This window comes from Camellia sinensis, chromosome 6, assembly GCF_055761805.1.
Source record: "Camellia sinensis isolate YWXY chromosome 6, ASM5576180v1, whole genome shotgun sequence".
NCBI classification, from domain to species: domain Eukaryota; kingdom Viridiplantae; phylum Streptophyta; class Magnoliopsida; order Ericales; family Theaceae; genus Camellia; species Camellia sinensis.
This window is the reverse complement of record NC_138966.1, coordinates 187,226,492-187,245,386: the sequence shown is the minus strand read 5'-3', so window position 1 is coordinate 187,245,386 and position 18,895 is coordinate 187,226,492. Positions and strand designations below refer to the sequence as shown.

At 33.9% G+C, this 18,895-nt stretch overlaps 1 protein-coding gene and 2 pseudogenes across 4 annotated transcripts in view; all 3 read left to right on the top strand.

The window, feature by feature from the left end:
• The window catches only part of LOC145792164 (prefoldin subunit 2 pseudogene), a 48,220-nt pseudogene extending 41,200 nt beyond the window's left edge, over positions 1-7,020 (top strand). For both annotated transcript variants that reach the window (XR_014331348.1, XR_014331347.1), the window contains exon 2: positions 3,661-7,020. The product of XR_014331348.1 is annotated as a prefoldin subunit 2 pseudogene, transcript variant X2 (transcript). The remainder of the gene's footprint in view (positions 1-3,660) is intronic.
• Positions 1-18,895, top strand: part of LOC114303994 (prefoldin subunit 2 pseudogene) — a 232,628-nt pseudogene that overhangs the window by 51,267 nt on the left and 162,466 nt on the right. The gene's annotated exons all lie outside the window — the stretch shown is intronic.
• LOC114303993 (prefoldin subunit 2) lies at positions 7,859-16,565 on the top strand. The gene is made up of 11 exons (XM_082872841.1): positions 7,859-7,936; positions 8,311-8,371; positions 8,537-8,631; positions 8,757-8,874; positions 8,953-9,078; positions 9,210-9,836; positions 9,944-9,997; positions 10,323-10,415; positions 10,511-10,579; positions 10,669-13,095; positions 15,961-16,565. The coding sequence occupies exon 11, from the start codon at positions 15,965-15,967 to the stop codon at positions 16,406-16,408; it is 444 nt and encodes a 147-aa protein (XP_082728967.1). The 5' UTR covers positions 7,859-7,936; positions 8,311-8,371; positions 8,537-8,631; positions 8,757-8,874; positions 8,953-9,078; positions 9,210-9,836; positions 9,944-9,997; positions 10,323-10,415; positions 10,511-10,579; positions 10,669-13,095; positions 15,961-15,964; the 3' UTR covers positions 16,409-16,565.

Here is an 18,895-nt window from a genome sequence, read left to right as displayed (position 1 = left end):
TTAAATTAAATCTAAGCCATGGGTCCTGAATTAAATTTTTACCCATAAGCCAAACATGGCCCAATTATATACCAAAATAGACTCAACAAATTTATCTCAAGTCATGGTCTAAACACTCAAAATTAAATAACAAAATTCTACTATAAATTAAACTGAACACCAATCAGTCCGTGAATTTTCATAAAATAAATACTCATCATTTAATTCTAAAAGTTTTATCCAATGTCCTAGACTCATATGGGAAAAACATATAAAAATTTTATAATTTTCTGAGATCGGAAACTATTTTTAAAAAATACGAAACCGAACTGTTTTCGCATATAATTTACACCACAATCAAATTCAAAAATTGGCTCAATTAAATTATGAACTGGCTATTTAAAAAAAAAAATCTGGGTCATTGCACTTATGTATTATTTTACTTCAATTTTAAGAGTTTGGATTTTGATTGTGCTCTTTATTCATGTAATACGAATTGCTTTTAGTAGGATGCTTTTATTTCTTTCATTACCATGATTGTAGTTCTAATTTCTAACTTCTAACTTCTAACTTCTAAATTTGATAGATTTTTAGATGGCTTTTGCTTGTCAAAAGTATTGTTCAACGATTTTAGGATAATGGATTCAATGAATAAAAATATAAGTTATTTGCTTTGGATTGTTATAAGTTATAAAACTTATGTGTCATTCTCTTAACCCTATATTCCAAGTAATATTATTAAATTGTGATTTGTGTATTTATGTTATATTTTTTATTTTATAAATAAGCAAAAATATTAGAAGAAAATTCAGGTTTCTTAGGTAATTTATATAAAAAAAATAAAATAAAATTAGTAACTATATTTTAGATTGACCTCAAATGATAATTAGAAGACTAGATTGTTCCCAAGATGCTATCTCTATATACTTTTTCATTCAGTTTGATGGGGTGGCTTGAAAATTCCCACCCCAAACATGTAAATCCATTACATATTTAGTTTGTTAGTCACTGTTGCCAATCCCCAAACTTATTTTCATAACAAAGTATTGAGTCGAATGTGTTGTACATGGTTTCCACATCAACTAACTTTCTTTTTTTCACTGCAAGTTAGTTGTGCGCAATGTATTTCTAGTTGATGCTACTTTAGCAATGCTTTGAATTTTTTTTTTAAAGATAGGACCAAGACTGATCTAATGAGAATTTCCATCTTTTTATTGTTGCTAGTTTATTTTGTGTTGATAAGTAACTTGTGTGATTCCTTGTAATGCACAAATTCCAGAATTTTTTTTAATATACTCGTGCAAGTGTTTGAAAACATTATTGGGATTTTGAAACGGCAAAAAGAATCAGGTTGGGCAGTAAGGCCTTCAAGCAGTGTGGAATTGGTCTTTAGCATAGTTGGTAAATCGGAATTCGAATCGCGAATCGAAATGGCCTCATACAAATCGCGAATCAAATCGAATTGAATAGTGAATTGCAAAAATTCAGTCACTTTCTCTAAATTACTTAAAAGATATAACTACACACTTGGACGTTAAATATATCTTATGAATATGAAATATTTAGACTTAAATCAATGAAAATGTTGGTTTGAATGATGATCACATAGTTTAATAGGTAAAAAATTTACAAATATTCCTATGTAAGATCAGCATCTTACCTTTTATTTTTTAGATATTTCTTATCAACCATTCTTAATAAAGACAGTAAATAAAGATAAACCATTTATTTCCAAAATAATAATAATTTAACAATAATATTGATATTTGGACAATAAGCGTACATATTTTTCTGAGTAACAACCAAATAATAAGAAAAAATTATTTAGGATATTTTATTTAAAGCCTGAAACATTATAAAAAGTATAACTAACCTCACCCATATAATATTCAACTAATTTAATTTAATAAAATAGTAATAGACAATTCATGGTGTAAATTACTTTAATCTTAAATATCTTTAGAAGATATATTATTATTTTTTTAAAGGAAAAAACTCATAATAAAGGTTAAAAACATGTTAGGTTAGACTGAATCTATTTAGATCCTATTAGAAACTCCATGTGCGGTAAAATAACAACAAATCATGTATTTATGTTAGTTATTTTGGTATAAAACGCTATTAAAAGTCGTATTATGTCATTTTCACTAAAAAGATGGAGAAAAAATGAGACGAAAATATGTCGGATACAATGGTTTTAAGAATTGCATTAATCGTAAAAAGTGAATTGAATCGCGAATTGATTGTGAATCGTGCAATTCACTAGAAATTCACTTCCAAAATAGATTCAGCCATAAATTCGTATCGATTTTGTAAAAATTGCGAATCAAATCATGAATTGAATCGTGAATCGTAAGATTTTGATAAGAGAGAGAGAGACATAAGGCTTGATGATAAATCCTTTTAAAATGTTTCTTAGCATTAATAAGCATTTCAATAAGAAAATATATTAATCAAAATTGAATCTGTTTGATTTGATCTAGTCATGCTTTAATATGAAATTCAAGAAACCATCATAAGGGTAAACATTTGCGAAATTCACCAAACATAATTGTGGAATTTGATCCAAGCAATGTCGTGGTGTAACGAATAACCACTCAAGACATCCATCCTCCCAGCCCCAAACCTTTGGGGAGTTCAAATATCTAAATAGATGTTGTACTGCTCGATTTGATTTGAGAATGTTTGGAAATGGCATGGGGCTGAGGAAGGAGAGGACACTGGGAAACATGTTGGGTTGCTTGTTTAGATAGGTGAATCATGTATACACTCTTTTCCTTGTTTTTTTATTTTTTATTTTATAAATTCTATCTCACTTGGTTGTGTCAGAATTTTGAGTAGTTTTTATTTTCTTTCTTTGATGTGTATTGTTTTTGTGTTTGATGATGGTGATCATAGAACAAATTCCAATTTGTGCTAAAAATTAAGAGAGAGAAGATAATGGTAAGCCCATGCTGTAGTATGATTTAGACTCTTTATGATCAAATTGCTTGTTGGGATTTGAATGGTAGAAAACTGTAGGGGAAGGAATGATGTCATTTCCTTCCATTCCAACACTGGGAAAGCAAAACACTGGTGTTTTGTAGGGCCGTAAAGGAGTAACTTTTCAAGCTTGTTTTGTTTGGATTGGGCACTATATCTAAGCTTGTTTTCACTTTTCATAAAAGAGTAATCATGAAGCATGTTTCCAAAAATCTGAACTTGTGGTCTGGTTGATTGGGCATGATCAAGTTGGGACAGCGTTTGGATAGAATTTTAGGCTCTTTTTTTTGTTGATATCCTTTCTGTGTTTTTTTTTTTGGATTTTTTTTTTTGGGGGGGGGGGGGGGGAGGAGGGGTTTGAAACCTAAAAATTCAAGTTCCAAACAATGTTCTACATTTATTAGCTTATAAAATATAGATAAACACATTTTCTTCGTGAAAATTTTGCTATGGCAGAAAACTTAAAAACTACAACCCCTTGTTCGCGAGGCTACATTATATGCGGTGTTTAAACTGATTGATACCATATGGATGATTCATTGATATTCTTACACGTTGACTGGATCTCTCTTACAACACTATGCTCAAGCTTTGTTAAATATTTTAATTAAAATAAGCATGAACTTTGGCTGCCAAAAGTGTTATTTATATGATGAGAATGCTATAGAGGGTAGTCTGACTTGTTTCCGATTGTGTCAGAATCATGTCTGGTAAAGCTGAAGCTGAAGGTAATGAACCAATCAATGAGCAAGCAGTTGCCAACATATATGGTGCCATGAGGTCAGACATCAACCAAATTTACTCAAAAATTACCGAACTAGAGATGGAAGCAAGTGAGCACTCATTGGTGATGAATGCGATAAAACCACTTGATCCATCAAGGCGGTGCTATCGTATGATTGGAGACGTGTTGGTGGAGAGAACAATTAAAGAGGTCTTGCCAGCTGTTCAGCGCAATAAGGAGGGTCTTGAGGAGGTAATTGCTCGACTTAACGAGGCCTTGGAAAAGAAGAAAAAGGAAGTTGCTGACTTTGAGGCTAAATACAAAATTAGGATTAGAAAGTCTGACGAAGTGCAGGATGATGCTGGGCGGAAGGAAGGCTCTGCACAGGGAGTTCTTGTTGGTCCTGCAGGTGGGAATGAATGATTTGCTTTTAGGTTTCTCGAATTCCTGGTGTTTTTCTTTGTTTTTGGAGGATGTGATCCAAGAACTTTTAAGCTTTTGTTTTGTGTACCACTACAAGAAAAGTGGGTTTATGAGACGGAACTATTTGTGACGGCACACTTGCCGTCTCAAAAAAGCAGAGTATTTGCGACGACACCATTTGTCATCTAAAAAAAGCAGAGTTTTTTGAGAGAATTTGCGATGGCACAATTTGCCGTCTCAAAAAATGAGAGTATTTGCGACGGCAGAAAATACCGTCGCAAATACTCTCATTTTTTGAGACGGCAAATAGTGTCGTCGCAAATGCTCTACTTTTTTGAGACGACAAATGGTGCCGTCGCAAATACTCTGCTTTTTTTAGACGGCATTTTCTGCCATCGCAAAAAATGACTTTCGTGTTTTTTATTTTATTTTTAGTGAATATTTTTAAAATTTTAAATATTTTTTTAAGATGCACCTTACTTAGATGTATCCAAAAAATAAAAAATTTATGAAAAAATATTTTTAAAAATTAATAAATACATAAAAATACAAAAAAAAAATGTATTGAATTATTGTTTTTTTTTTTGTATTTTTTGGTATTTAGTGAATTTTTAAAAGATTTTTTTTACAACTTTTTTAATTTTTAGGTGTATTTATGTTAGAGGTGTCTAAAAATTAAAAAAAATACTTAAAATATTAAAAAAATTTAGTAAAAACAATATAACACGGAAAACAAGAAAGTATAATTTTCTCAAAAGAGTTTTTGAAAAACTCTAACCTAGCATAGTGATTGTGGTTTTGAGATAGCTTCATATATATACAGTCACAAAATGGTTTGAATAAATTCAACGATATTTTTCTGTCGCAAAAAAAATAAAAAAAAACAATGTTGTCTTACTTTTGATATAACATTTCTCTTTTCATTCATTTTTTCATCTCCTATCTCTCTGTCTCTATCTCTTTCTCTTCTCTTTATCTCTTTCACTCATCACTCTTCTTTCTCAGTCTGTCTGTTTCTCTCTCTCATGTTCTCTCTGTGTCTCTCGCCTATCTCTCTTCTCTCTATCTCTCTCATCTGTTTTCTCTCTCTGTCTCTTTCGCTCATCTCTCTTCTCTCTTTCTCTCTCGCCCATTTCTCTTCTCTCTCTGTCTCTCTCTTTTTCTGTGTCTCTCTCTCGCTCATCTCTTTTCGCTCTATTTCTCTCTTTTTTTGTCTATCTCTCGCTCATCTCTTGTTTCTCTCTCTTTTTCTATCTCTCCCTCTATCTCTCTCTCTTTGTCTCTTTTTCTGTCTATCTTTCTCTCCCTGTCTCTCTCTCACTCATCACTTTTCTCTCTCTCTCTCTCTCTCTCTCTCTTTCTGTCTACTTGTCTATTTATCCCTCACTATGTTCACCTTGCTCACTCTCTTACTCTTATCTTCTCTATTTATCGAGCTCTTTCTTGATTTATCGATCCATTATAAGAAATACACTTTTAGCAACTACTTTGTCTCTCTCTCTCTCTCTCTCTCTCTCTCACTCTATCTCTGTCTCTCTGTCTCTTCTTTATCTGTCTCTCACAAAATTAAAATATTTAAAATATTTAAAAAATTGATTTGAATTAAGCTTTGAAAAGAGTTTTGAATTATGTGTTTGGTTATGAGTTTCGAAAAGTAATGATTATATCTTGAATTGAGTTTTGAAAAATGGATGTAGAATTATGATTTGAAAGCTCAAAGCAAACACCACACTTAAATCAATGGGTAGAACTATGACCACAACCACTACCACTACCACTACCACTACCACTCTCTCTGTCTTTTTTTTTTTCTATGTCTCTCTCGTTAATCTTTTTTCACTTTCTTTTGCTATCTTTTAGTTTATCTCTTGCTCATCTCTTGTTCCTCTCTCTTTTTCTGTTTATCTCTCTCTCTATCTCTTTCTCTCTGTCAGCCTGTCTGTCTGTCTGTCTGTCTCTCTCTCCCCCCACTGTGTTCGCCTTGCTCACTCTCTCCATCATCTCTTCTTTATTTATTGAGCTCCCTTTCGATTTAGCGATTCACTACAAGAAAATGTACTTTTAGCAACCACTTTGTCTCTTTCTCGCTCATTACTCTGTCTCTTTCTCTCTCATTACTCTGTCTCTTTCTCTCTCATTACTCTGTCTCTTTCTCTCTCTATCTCTTTTCTCTATTCGTCTCTCACTCATCTCTCTCTCTCACCACCCATCTTCTCTACCACATTTACCATTACTGCAAATGCCATTCAACTACCACCACTTTTCTCTTTCTCTCTTTCACTCATCACTCTTTTTTCTTTATATGTTTGTCTATCTGTCTGTGTGTCTTTCGTTCATCTTTCTTCTCTCTATCTCTCTAATTTGTCTTCTCTCTCTATCTCTCTCGCTCATCTCTCTCTCTCTCATCTCTTTTCTCTCTCTGTCTCTCTCGCTCATCTCTCTTTTTTCTCTCTCTGTCTCTCTCGCTCATCTATCTTCTCTCTATCTCTCCATTTTTCTATTCTCTCTCTCGTTCATCTTTTTTCGCTCTCTTTCTCTCTCTTTTTGTATCGCTCATCTCTTGTTTCTTTCTCTTTTTCTGTCTCTCTCTCTCTATCTCTTTCTCTCTTTGTCTGTTTGTCTCTCTCTCTCTCTGTCTCTCTCTCTCACTCATCACTCTTAATAGAAAATATTTTTTATTAAAATATTATTCTTACTTCTACCAAATAAAAAATAATAATAATAATTTTTCATTCATTAAAATAAAAATGAAACAAATAAATTCTTAACCTTAGTAACGAAAAGAAAATGAAAATTATTATTTATTTATTTTTATTATTTAAATATTCATTTGTGATGAAAATTATTATTATTATTATTTTTTTTCCCAATCCCGCCCGCTCGGTTTCCCCCTTTTTTTCCATTCTCGCGCCCCCCAAAATCCCCAATCTCTTAGAACCAAAATCCCTAATTTTTACCAAATCTCTCTCTCTCTCTCTCTCTCTCTCTCGCGACTGTGAATGAAGGAATCCAGACATCGACGACCATTGTCGGAGTCCTTAGCTTCTCTATCAATAGCCATTACTAGCAAACGAAGTTCTTCGAAGTCCTTAGCTTCTCTCTCCGGCCGTGACCTGCAAACTAAGCAAACAGAGCTCTCACCTCTCCCTTTGACCGGAGCTCTTGCACCTTTCCTTCCCACCACCCACCCTTTTTTGTAGTTATAGTTTGGTTGATCTCTTACGCTATGTTTGGATTGAGTGATTTGGAGAGAAAAGAAAAGAAATGGAGTGATATATATTTCTCTTATTTGTTTGGATAATCTAAGTAGAGAGAAATGGGAAGAAATGAAGAGAAATGGAGAGAAACTCATTTCTCTTATAAGTCTCATTTTCAATCTTCCCAAAAGTGGAGAGATTAGGAGAGAAAAGAAACCACTATTTTCATAATACCAATTTTGTCCCTATAAAAATAAAAGAAATAAAATGATTGAAAATATAAATAGGTTATTTTGGTAATATAACATAAAATAATTTCTTTTCTTTTCTCTTAATGAAACCTAACCAAACAAGAATGAGAGAAATCACAATCATTTCTTTTCTTTTATTTCTTCCTTATCCAAACAAAAAGGAGAGAAATCACAATCATTTCTTTTCTTTTCTTTTCTCTTCTTACTTAAGTAATAATTTCTTTTCTTTCCTCTCCTAAGTTCCCAAACATAGTGCTAGGTTCTAGCTCTGTCTGTGTTGCTTGTCTGTAATGGCAGTGTGAGACATTGATGTTACTTCCAACATTTCAATCTCTCTCGTTGGAGACTTCGACCTGGTTCGGCGACGACAACAATCCATGGTACAATCTCATCTTTTCTCTTCTCTTCTCTCCTCTTATTTTTGCATTTCGTTGCTTTTAAAGACCCATGTACTGTTCAATGCATCCACAGTGAATTTTAAAGAAAGAAAGGAAGACACAGAGAGTGTGTTTGGATTATGGATTCTGGGTCCCTGTTCTTTCAATTATCCAACGTTTGTTTGCTTTTCATGCACACTGAATGTACATTGAGCTTACCTTTTGGTCATTATTCAACTAGGGAATTCTCTGAAATGAGGCTCAGCTATCCTTTCGGGGCTCTCTGTTTATTGGTTTTGACATGCTCTTTAGTTGCTAAAATAATTACCTATTAAATCAATTTATTTATTTATTTATTTTTATTTTTGTGTGTGCAGATTGCGTGCTTATTCCATCCTAAGTACAAGCACTTCAAGTCCAAATCATATCACAAAATTGGTACATTTCTTATTCTATTTTCTTTGATTTTTATAATGTTGATAAATGCTTGGCCTGGACATTATTAAGTCCCAACTCAAATTGTTTAACATAAGAAAAGCATGTGACATTTAGAGATTATTATCATATTTAGGCTGAAATAGCTTTTGTTGATTTGTGATTCAGGAAAATCTATTGTAATACATTATGGATCTTGATCAGTTTCTGGCTTCCTTAGTCAAGATAATGTGAAAGTCGGCAGTCTTGTGGTCAAAGATCAAGTGAGTTCCTGTTTTGTTTTGAGTTCTAATGTGGAATTGGTTTTCCACTCTCTGCCTTATGTATTATGTTCCTTTCAATACATGGTTGCTTCAAAATGAGTAAAGTGCTTCATGTTGACAACCAGTGCAGTAAACAGAGCTCCACGGTTGTATGGATAAAAAACGCCAACAAGAGCAAGTACAAAGATAAAAGTTGTACTGGGAAAAAAATGCAAAGTTAAGACTACCAAAGTGCTCATAACTGTAAGAAAAACATAAATAAATAGGAGGAATATATATTGTTTTTGAGCAAGTAAAAAACTCTAATGTTTTTTGTTGCAGGTTTGCCAATCTGGTCCATTTTGTGAGGGAGTTTTATTGTTGTGGGTTGAGTGATTTAGCCTCATATATTGTTTTTGAGTGCTGTGTGTTGTATCTTGAGGGTTGAGTGATTGAGGACTATATCTGGTTCGTCTTGTCTTCCCAATCCTCTACTCTCTGAATCTGTTCAACCTCTCCATCTTCTAAATTATGTGGAGGTTGAACAGGAATCTGTTAGTATGTGTGATCATCTAAAATCTTGGGTGATTCTTTTGCAGGATCTTGCTGTGTGTGTTTTTAGTATTGCTGTTGCTCTTTTTTCTGCTGGTGTGGTACTGCTGTGCTTGATCTGGTTCATGCTGTGGATCTCTGGATTTGTTGTTTGCCATCACTCTGTTTGTGGTCTCTGCTGTGGCTGGATTCCTTACTGCATGGTCTGCTGTTGCTGTTTTCCATGCAGCAGTGATGTCTGCTGTTGCTGTTTCTGTTTGCTTCGGTGATGCCTACTGGTCTGGTTTTTTTTTTTTTTTTTCTGGTCTTCTGGGGCTGTCTTGATCCCAGTTTCTGTGCTGGCTGGTTTAAGTCCTTGCTTGAAGGGTGTGGCTGAGCTGCTGGTTTGGTGCTTCAGTTGGGGTTTGGTTTGCGGGGGCTTGTCCCTGCTGCCTCTATTTTTTGTTTGTTGTTTTGTTTCTTTTTCTCTGTTTGCTATGTTTAGCTTGTTCGTTTTTGGGATCATTTCTGTCTGGGCTCTTGTGTAGTTTTTTTTTTTTATATCATAGAAACAGAATGGGGAAAGTCAAGCAATTGTAGTCTCAAATCCGTCTGCGACCAATCAGAAGTTGGATCTTGATACTTCTTTATTGGTTCCTTTCAAATCTGACCTTGATAGTTCATTTAACACATTGGTAGGAAATCAATGAATCAAGAGCAATTTCAGATGCATTTATCTTTGAAGCAGTTTACATATATGAATGAATCATTCATTAATTTCTGTTGTTTCTTGCTTTAATAGGAAAAGTATAAGGAACAACTGATGGTTATCTCAGAATACGTGAGCAGAATTGAGGTAGCTAAGAATTTACATTATTATCTTTTCAATTCCACTAGATTATGTTTCAAATGCTTCATATGATAGTGCAAGTTCTGAATGATTTATTTCATGTTGTGCACTTTCCGTCATTGATCTTCTACTCCCCTAACTGCTAATTATATCCGGATTGCGAATCATATATCATTCATGTTCAATTTTACAATTAAGCAAATTTGCAAAATCCTTTCAGATTCTGTGTTGGGGTGAATTTACCTGAAAATATAATCTGTGTGATTGATCCATACGAGTCACAGGCTTAATGATGCGTCTCATTTTATTGTTCATGTTATTTCTTTTTTAGGTTGATCTGCTCAGAGGTCAGAAAATCAGATAAAGTTGATGTCACATTACAACCAGAAGAGTTGAAAATAATGAACAATGTCTTGCATGCAAAGTAAGTCTGAGTCCTCGTAGCTTGTTTAGTGTCAGTATCAGTATCAGTACATTAGCTACAAGGCGCTTAATTCATATTTATTTTGCATTTCACAGGTATGAGGAAGCAAGGAGGAGGAGAAGCTGCGTAGTTAGCGGGAGGATTTCAGTGACATGGTTGCCGAGGTGTGCATCTCTCACGATCTTTCTGATTTTGTACTTGTTTTAATTAGTATTTATGGACACTTTTGTTCTGATGAGGTGGAATTTTTCAGAATGAGAAGAAGAGGAAACGGAAAATGCAGGAAAAGGATGGAAAATCGAAGAAAAAAGATTTCAAGTTCTAGGACGTGCTGCTGGTTTGTGATCGGATGTTAGAATGCCAGATCCATTATGCTTTTCTTAGGCACCTCTAAATTTTTATCATTCGGAATCATAATTGTTATGTGTCCATTGCCAAAAATGTAGTCCCATTCCATGGCACCAAACACAGCCTTGGTGTTATGGGTTTGGTTAATGAGAAATTTGTTGGTGATTTTATATGCTGCTACTTTCTATTTCCCCATTGCTTAGGATGGAAAATATGTTGTATATCAAAGTTGTTTGATGGATTTCATGTTCCTGGTGTGAATGCATGCTTTTCTTCGAGGCCAGATAACCTGAATCATAGTTGAGACCAACAATTCTGAATGAAAATAATTTTTAGAAATGCCGGAAAACAATTGTATACACAGCTCATAATTTTTAGAAATGCAGGAAAACAATTCTGAATGAAAATAATTTTTTTAGTTATTTTTCATTTAATACAGGTCATTTTCATATTTTTAATAATTTTATTACAGTTTTTTTTTTTTGAGACGGCAGCACACACACCGTCTCAAAAAGAAAAATAGAACCAGAGTTTTTTGTGACGGCAGTAATGTTGTCGCAAAAGATAGGACATTTGGTTGAAAATGAAGTTTTTTAGCGACGGTGTCATTTGCCATCGCCAATAGTACTTTAGCGACGGCATCAAGTGCTGTCTCAAATAACCCTTTAGCGACGGTATTTGTGCCGTCGCAAATAATCCTTGTAGCGACGGCAACACAGTGCTGTCTCAAAAAAACTCAGATTTTCATGCGTTAATGGCGATAGTATTTTTCGTTGCAAAAAGGCATTTTAACCGTCGCCTTTTTTTTTTGTGACGGCGTTATACCGTCGCTAAAATCCTTTTGCAACCTCCTTTGTTGCGATCCCCCACTTGCCGTCGCAAAAAACCTTTTGAGACGGCATTTTGAGTATTTGCGACGGCATTTTACCATCGCAAAAAAGTAATTTTTTTGTAGTGTACCATGATTTTGAGACTCGGGTGTTTGGTTGGATCCTTTAAATCAAATGCGGCAGATTATTACAACGTTTACATTTCTTTGAATCCTTATTTAAGAAAATATTTGTTGATTGGACAAAAGAAAAAATTATACAATTGCCACACAAACAAGCTATAAATTGCCCTTGGTGGGAGTTTCAAATTAATTGCAATTGATGGGGCATGTACCAGGCATCCCTATGCCTGTGTGTCAATCTATTCTTCATTCATTCAGGAGTAACTAAATAATTATAAGTAATGTTAGGGATATTAAATTTTTTATTAAATAAATGATCAAATATTTCATATGGGTATGGAGTGTGTAATTTTGTGGATCTCACATTCATGTGAGATATTTAGTCATTTATTTAGTTGAAAATTTGAGCTTTATAATATTTTTCAATAATTATAGATTGAGATGTAGTATCGCCTGCCTGGGATCTCTTCTTTTCCTAGGACATTTTGGTTTGAACAAATTGATAAAATTGCTTCCAATTAAAAGTACTAAATAATTACATAAAAACGCTTATTATATAAGTAATTTTATTATTTTTGTATAGTGCAGAAAAAATAGTCTTTCCTATTGTATTTTTTTTGGGTAAGTCTTTTGTATTGTTAATCACATCAGATTGAATAGTATTCACATTCCGTGGGAATGCTAATTTTACCACATGTGAGATTTGTAGTGCTCTCATTTTTGTTAACTAAACATAATTTATGTAAAGCTTACTAATCCAATTCCATCACTCATGAAACTAATTAAACATGGTCAAAGAATTGAGCCAAAAGATTATGGAAATTCAAGCTTATAATTAGGGCTGTATAATATCTTTAAAATCGCATCGAATCGCTCCGAACCGTGCAAAATTTCAACCTTGACAGGCGGGTTGGGCGGGTTGGAGGACCAGAAGAGGCGGGTCGACGCGGGTGACGGGGTGGAACTGCCCAACCCGCAGGTCTAACCGATCAGACCCGCCAAAGTTTCAAAAAAAAAAAAAAATCCCCTGTTATGCACCCACAGACCAACTACAGATTATATCAACCATACATATACTCACACACACGCAGTAATTTCTCAATTAAACCTAATTGACACCCACCCACACATTCCAATTTCATCTCATTCACACACACACAGAGACGACGCCGCTGCTATGTACAACCTTTCATCGATTCACACACAGATTCATCGCCGATCGGCTCACTCTCCTCACCGCCGTTAGCCTCTCCTCACCGCCGCTGATCTGTTAGCTTCTCCTCTCCTCACCGCCGCTCGCTGCTGTGCCGATCTAGCCTCTCCTTCCCTTGCCGATCTCATCTCCTCTTCTCACTGCCGCTGCTGTGCCGATCTACCACTGTTAGTCTCTCTCTCTCTCTCTCTCTCTCTCTCTCTCGTTAATCTTTTCTCTCGATGCTCTCTCTTTCTCTCTTTTGTTTTGCTACCACTTTTAGTTCTGTATACATTATATTGTTTTGTTATACATATATATATATATATATACATATATATAATATATTCTGCTCTATTAACTATATATAATATCATGTTTGGGTGAATTTGTTTTTAAATTAGTAAAAGTGTTTTTATTTTTAAATAAATTCTTCAAAAAATTTTAAAAAATGAATAAATCAATATAAATAGGAGTAATACATGGATTATTATAAGAATAAATTAATATAAATAGGAGTTGGTGATTCGTTGATTTGCAAAGTATTCACTAAAATTTATCAGAACTTGACTTTAACCTAATTAATAAAAACTTAAAAATTCTGATGGTCTAATTATAACACACTAAAATCAATTGTAGGTTCTGAATATAATACACTAAAGCTGTCAATATTTTGGATTGAACTTGTAAGACTTGGCAACAACTTCACAGATTGTTGTTCTACTTTTAACATCTTGAATTATTAAAGTGATATACATCATGTGCCATTATTTTGAAACCTAAAAATCATGTATTAGAAACTCCATTAGAAACTCCATGTGCAGTAAAATAACAACAAATCATGTATTTATGTTAGTTATTTTGGTATAACACGCTATTAGAAATCGTATTATGTCATTTTTACTAAAAAAATGGAGACAAAATGAGACGAAAATATGTCGAGACGAAAATATGTCGGATACAATGGTTTTAAAAATTGTATTAATTGTAAAAAGTGAATCGAATTGCGAATTGATTGTGAATCGTGCAATTCACTAGAAATTTACTTCCAAAATAGATTCATCCATAAAGTCGTATCGATTTTGCAAAAATTGCGAATCGAATCGTGAATCGTAAGATTTTGATAACAGAGAGAGGCATAAGGTTTGATGATAAATCCTTTTAAAACGTTTCTTAGCATTAATAATCATTTCAATAAGAAAATATATTAATCAAAATTGAATTTGTTTGATTTGATCTAGCCATGCTTTAATATGAAATTCAAGAAACCAACATAAGGGTAAATATTTGTAAAATTCACCAAACTTAATTGTGGAATTTGATCCAAGCAATGTTGTGGTGTAACGAATAACCACTCAAGACATCCATCCTCCTGGCCCCCAACCTTGAGGGATTTCAAATATCTAAATAGATGTTGTACTGTTCGATTTGATTTGAGAATGTTTGGAAATGGCATGGGGCTGAGGGAGGGGAGGACACTGGGAAACATGTTGGGTTGCTTGTTTAGATAGGTGAATCATGTATTCACTCGTTTCCTTGTTTTTTAATTTTTTAGTTTATAAATTCTATCTCACTTGGTTGTGTCAGAATTTTGAGTAGTTTTTATTTTCTTTCTTTGATCTGTATTGTTTTTGTGGTTGATGATGGTGATCATAGAACAAATTCCAATTTGTGCTAAAAATTAAGAGAGAAGATAATGGTAAGCCCATGCTGTGGTATGATTTAGACTCTCTATGATCAAATTGCTTGTTGGGATTTGAATGGTAGAAAACTGTAGGGGAAGGAATGATGTCATTTCCTTCCATTCCAACACTGGGAAAGCAAAATACTGGTGTTTTGTAGGACAGTAAAGGAGTAACTTTTCAAGCTTGTTTTGTTTGGATTGGGCACTATATCTAAGCTTGTTTTCGCTTTTCATAAGAGAGTTAAATCATGAGGCATGTTTCCAAAAATCTGAACTTGTGGTCTGGTTGATTGGGCATGATCAAGTTGGGACAAGATTTGGATAGAATTTTAGGCTCTTTTTTTTGTTGATATACTTTCTGTGTTTTTTTTTTTGGGGGGGGTGGTTGGTCTGGTTGATTGGGCATGATCAAGTTGGGACAGGGTTTGGATAGAATTTTAGGCTCTTTTTTTTTGTTGATATCCTTTCTGTGTTTTTTTTTTTTTTTTTTTGGGGTGGGGGGGTTTTGAAACCTAAAAATTCAGGTTCCAAACAATGTTCTACATTTATTAGCTTATAAAATATAGATAACACATTTTCTTAGTGAAAATTTTGCTATGGCAGAAAACTTAGGTTGCATTTAGTTGTGTTTTGTAATTATGATTTGAGAGTATGAGTTGTATTTTGAGTTTGTGGGGTTTGGAATTATGATTTGAGTGTAGAAAATTTGTTTGGTAAAGAGTTTTGAAAATAGTTTTGAAAAGAGTTTGATTTGTGTGGAGAATTGTTGATGTGACATTTGATATTTGATACAAAAATTTACAACTCATAACTAAACATACAACTCAAAATTATTTTAAAGCACATAAAAAATTTTAAAAATTTCAAAAAATGTTTTTTTCGAATATATAAAAATTAACATATCAATTGTTAAAAAAAAAAAATTACTGTTCCGGTCAACCAGCCAGACGACCGGCCGGATGTCCCGTTAGGACAAATTTCGAAAAAAAAAATTGAAAATCGCGCTCGGTTTTGACAAAATACACAGAGCTTTTCGCGGAGTTGTGGAAAATTAATTCCACAACTCCATCCAAACATCATACTCAAACTACCACGTTGAAAACTAGTTTGAAAACACAAACAAACAGAGCCTTAAAAACTACAACCCCTTGTTAGCAAGGCTACATTATATGCGGTGTTTAAACTGATTGATTCCATATGGATGATTCATTGATATTCTTACACGTTGACTGGATCTCTCTTACAACACTATGCTCAAGCTTTGTTAAATATTTTAATTAAAATAAGCATGAACTTTGGCTGCCAAAAGTGTTATTTATATGATGAGAATGCTATAGAGGGTAGTCTGACTTGTTTCCGATTGTGTCAGAATCATGTCTGGTAAAGCTGAAGCTGAAGTTAATGAACCAATCAATGAGCAAGCAGTTGCCAACATATATGGTGCCATGAGGTCAGACATCAACCAAATTTACTCAAAAATTACCGAACTAGAGATGGAAGCAAGTGAGCACTCATTGGTGATGAATGCGATAAAACCACTTGATCCATCAAGGCGGTGCTATCGTATGATTGGAGGCGTGTTGGTGGAGAGAACAATTAAAGAGGTCTTGCCAGCTGTTCAGCGCAATAAGGAGGGTCTTGAGGAGGTAATTGCTCGACTTAACGAGGCCTTGGAAAAGAAGAAAAAGGAAGTTGCTGACTTTGAGGCTAAATACAAAATTAGGATTAGAAAGTCTGACGAAGTGCAGGATGATGCTGGGCGGAAGGAAGGCTCTGCACAGGGAGTTCTTGTTGGTCCTGCAGGTGGGAATGAATGATTTGCTTTTAGGTTTCTCGAATTCCTGGTGCTTTTCTTTGTTTTTGGAGGATGTTATCCAAGAACTTTTAAGCTTTTGTTATGTGTACCATAATTTTGAGACTCGGGTGTTTGGTTGGGTCCTTTAAATCAAATGCAGCAGATTATTACAACGTTTACATTTCTTTGAATCCTTATTTAAGAAAATATTTGTTGATTGGACAAAAGAAAAAATTATACAATTGCTACACAAACAAGCTATAAATTGCACTTGGTGGGAGTTTCAAATTAATTGCAATTGATGGGGCATGTACCAGGCATCCTTATGCCTGTGTGTCAATCTATTCTTCATTCATTCAGGAGTAACTAAATAATTATGAGTCATGTTAGGGATACTAAATTTTTTATTAAATAAATGATCAAATGTTTCATATGGGTATAGAGTCTGTAATTTTATGAATCTCACATTCATGTGAGATATTTAGTCATTTATTTAGTAAAAAATTTGAGCTTTATAATATTTTTCAATAATTATAGATTGAGATTTGCCTAGGATCTCTTCTTTTTCTAGGACATTTTGGTTTGAAAAAATTGATAAAATTGCTTCCAATTAAAAGTACCAAATAATTACATAAAAATGCTTATTATATAAGTAATTTTATTATTTTTGTATAGTGCAGAAAAAATAGTCTTTCCTATTGTATGTTTTTTTGTTTGGGTACAAGTCTTTTGTATTGTTAATCACATCAGATTGAATAGTATTCACATTCCATGGGAATGCTAATTTCACCACATGTGAGATTTGTAGTCCTGTCATTTTTGTTAACTAAACATAAACATAATTTATGTGAAGCTTACTAATCCAATTCCATCACTCATGAAACTAATCAAACATGGTCAAAGAATTGAGCCAAAAGATTATGGAAATTCAAGCTTATAATATTGCACAACCCAACAAATTCACAATTTCTCATACACAGCCTGCCGACGTGTCCTATTTTGAGCATCAGGAGCACCGTACTCTCTGTGGTGTCTCTCAGTGTACCAAAACCTAACCCCAACCCTCATCCGAAGAAATCCTGAAGCCCTTTGCCGGCAAAAACTCGGTCGGAGAGCTCAGCCAGAACGGCATTAACAGTGAGCAAAACGACGCTGGAGCCAGCGATGACTCCGAGCACCACCCCAGTGGTCCCCACCACCTTTCCGAAAGCAGGCCACTCGATCTCCCTTATCTCCTCCGCCACTCCGCTCCACAAATCCCCTCCGCCGTCGCCGTCTCTCTCCTTCATCGCCTTCTTGATCTCCGAACCCAAATCCGACAGATCGCTGGTTGAGCTGTTGGTGGGCTGTGGTTGTTGCTCATTGGGAGTGCTCTGTTGGGTACTAACAATTTGGGGCTCAGAGACGTTGTTGTTGTTGTTGTTGTTTTCTTCATCACTGGTGGTGGCTTTGATGGTGAATTGGGTGATGTTTCTTTTTGTGGTTCTCGTGATTGTCATGGGTTTGTGTGTAAGTTTGATTTGTGGGTAAGAAGAGGTCTTTGGTAATATGGGGAATTGCAATGAGAGCTGAAGTGCCATTTTTGTGTGCTCTTGGAGGGAGGAATGAAAGGGTTGTGTTGTGTGTGGTTTTTGGTTGGATAACTAATGCCTAATTGGGGACGAGTAATGGTGTAGGGATTGTCCTCGAATTTTTTATTTTTAATAATTTACAAAATGTTAAAATTCAAAGAATAAAAAAAAAAATAATAATTTAATTCTCTATTTTCAAATCAGTCCATACTTTGCTCAAAACCTTTTCACATTTGTTGAATTATATCCGCGGTTGGAGTATCAGGCGTGACTGTAACAAATCCGGATATTTGGAGTTATGAAGCCAGGGCACATATTGATTTTTTTGACTTGCGCTTTTTGGCAGTTATCGATAATGGAAAAATTACAAATCAGATGATGTTTTTAAAAATAATTACATGTTTATTAAAAAAGGTTTATAATTTTAATAATTGAAATTTATAAATTTTATCATGAATTGAAAAAATAAAAAATTTATGACCATACACTGAATGGTTATTATTACCCCTCTTATAATTAGTATTTTTTAAGATTTTTACTTGACTATCATGTTTGAGAATAATCCAAACAATTATTTTCCTAAAATTATTCATGTATATCATTTTTGTAAAAAATTAGATCTATTCAATAATTGTAATTGTTTCAATTTATTGCGTTTATCTTTGAAAAATTGGACAATAAGTGTCATTTGAAAATAGACTATTTTTTTTTTAAAGACAAATACGATAAAATAAAAATATTACAATTATTGAATTAACTTAATTTTTTTAATAAATGATATATACAGATGGTCTCAGAAAATGTACAGTCCTTATCATCGAAAATAAGCCGGTGATGAATTTCACAAACCAAACTATAACGGCCAAGTTCAAATTTAAATTTGAAATAAATTAGACTTTTTTTAAAAATTTGATGTTTATGTATTGGGGCAGACAGAA

Excerpts from the sequence above, each read along its gene's own strand:
- LOC114303993 (XM_082872841.1), top strand. The coding sequence starts at position 15,965 with ATGTCTGGTAAAGCTGAAGCTGAAGTTAATGAACCAATCAATGAGCAA.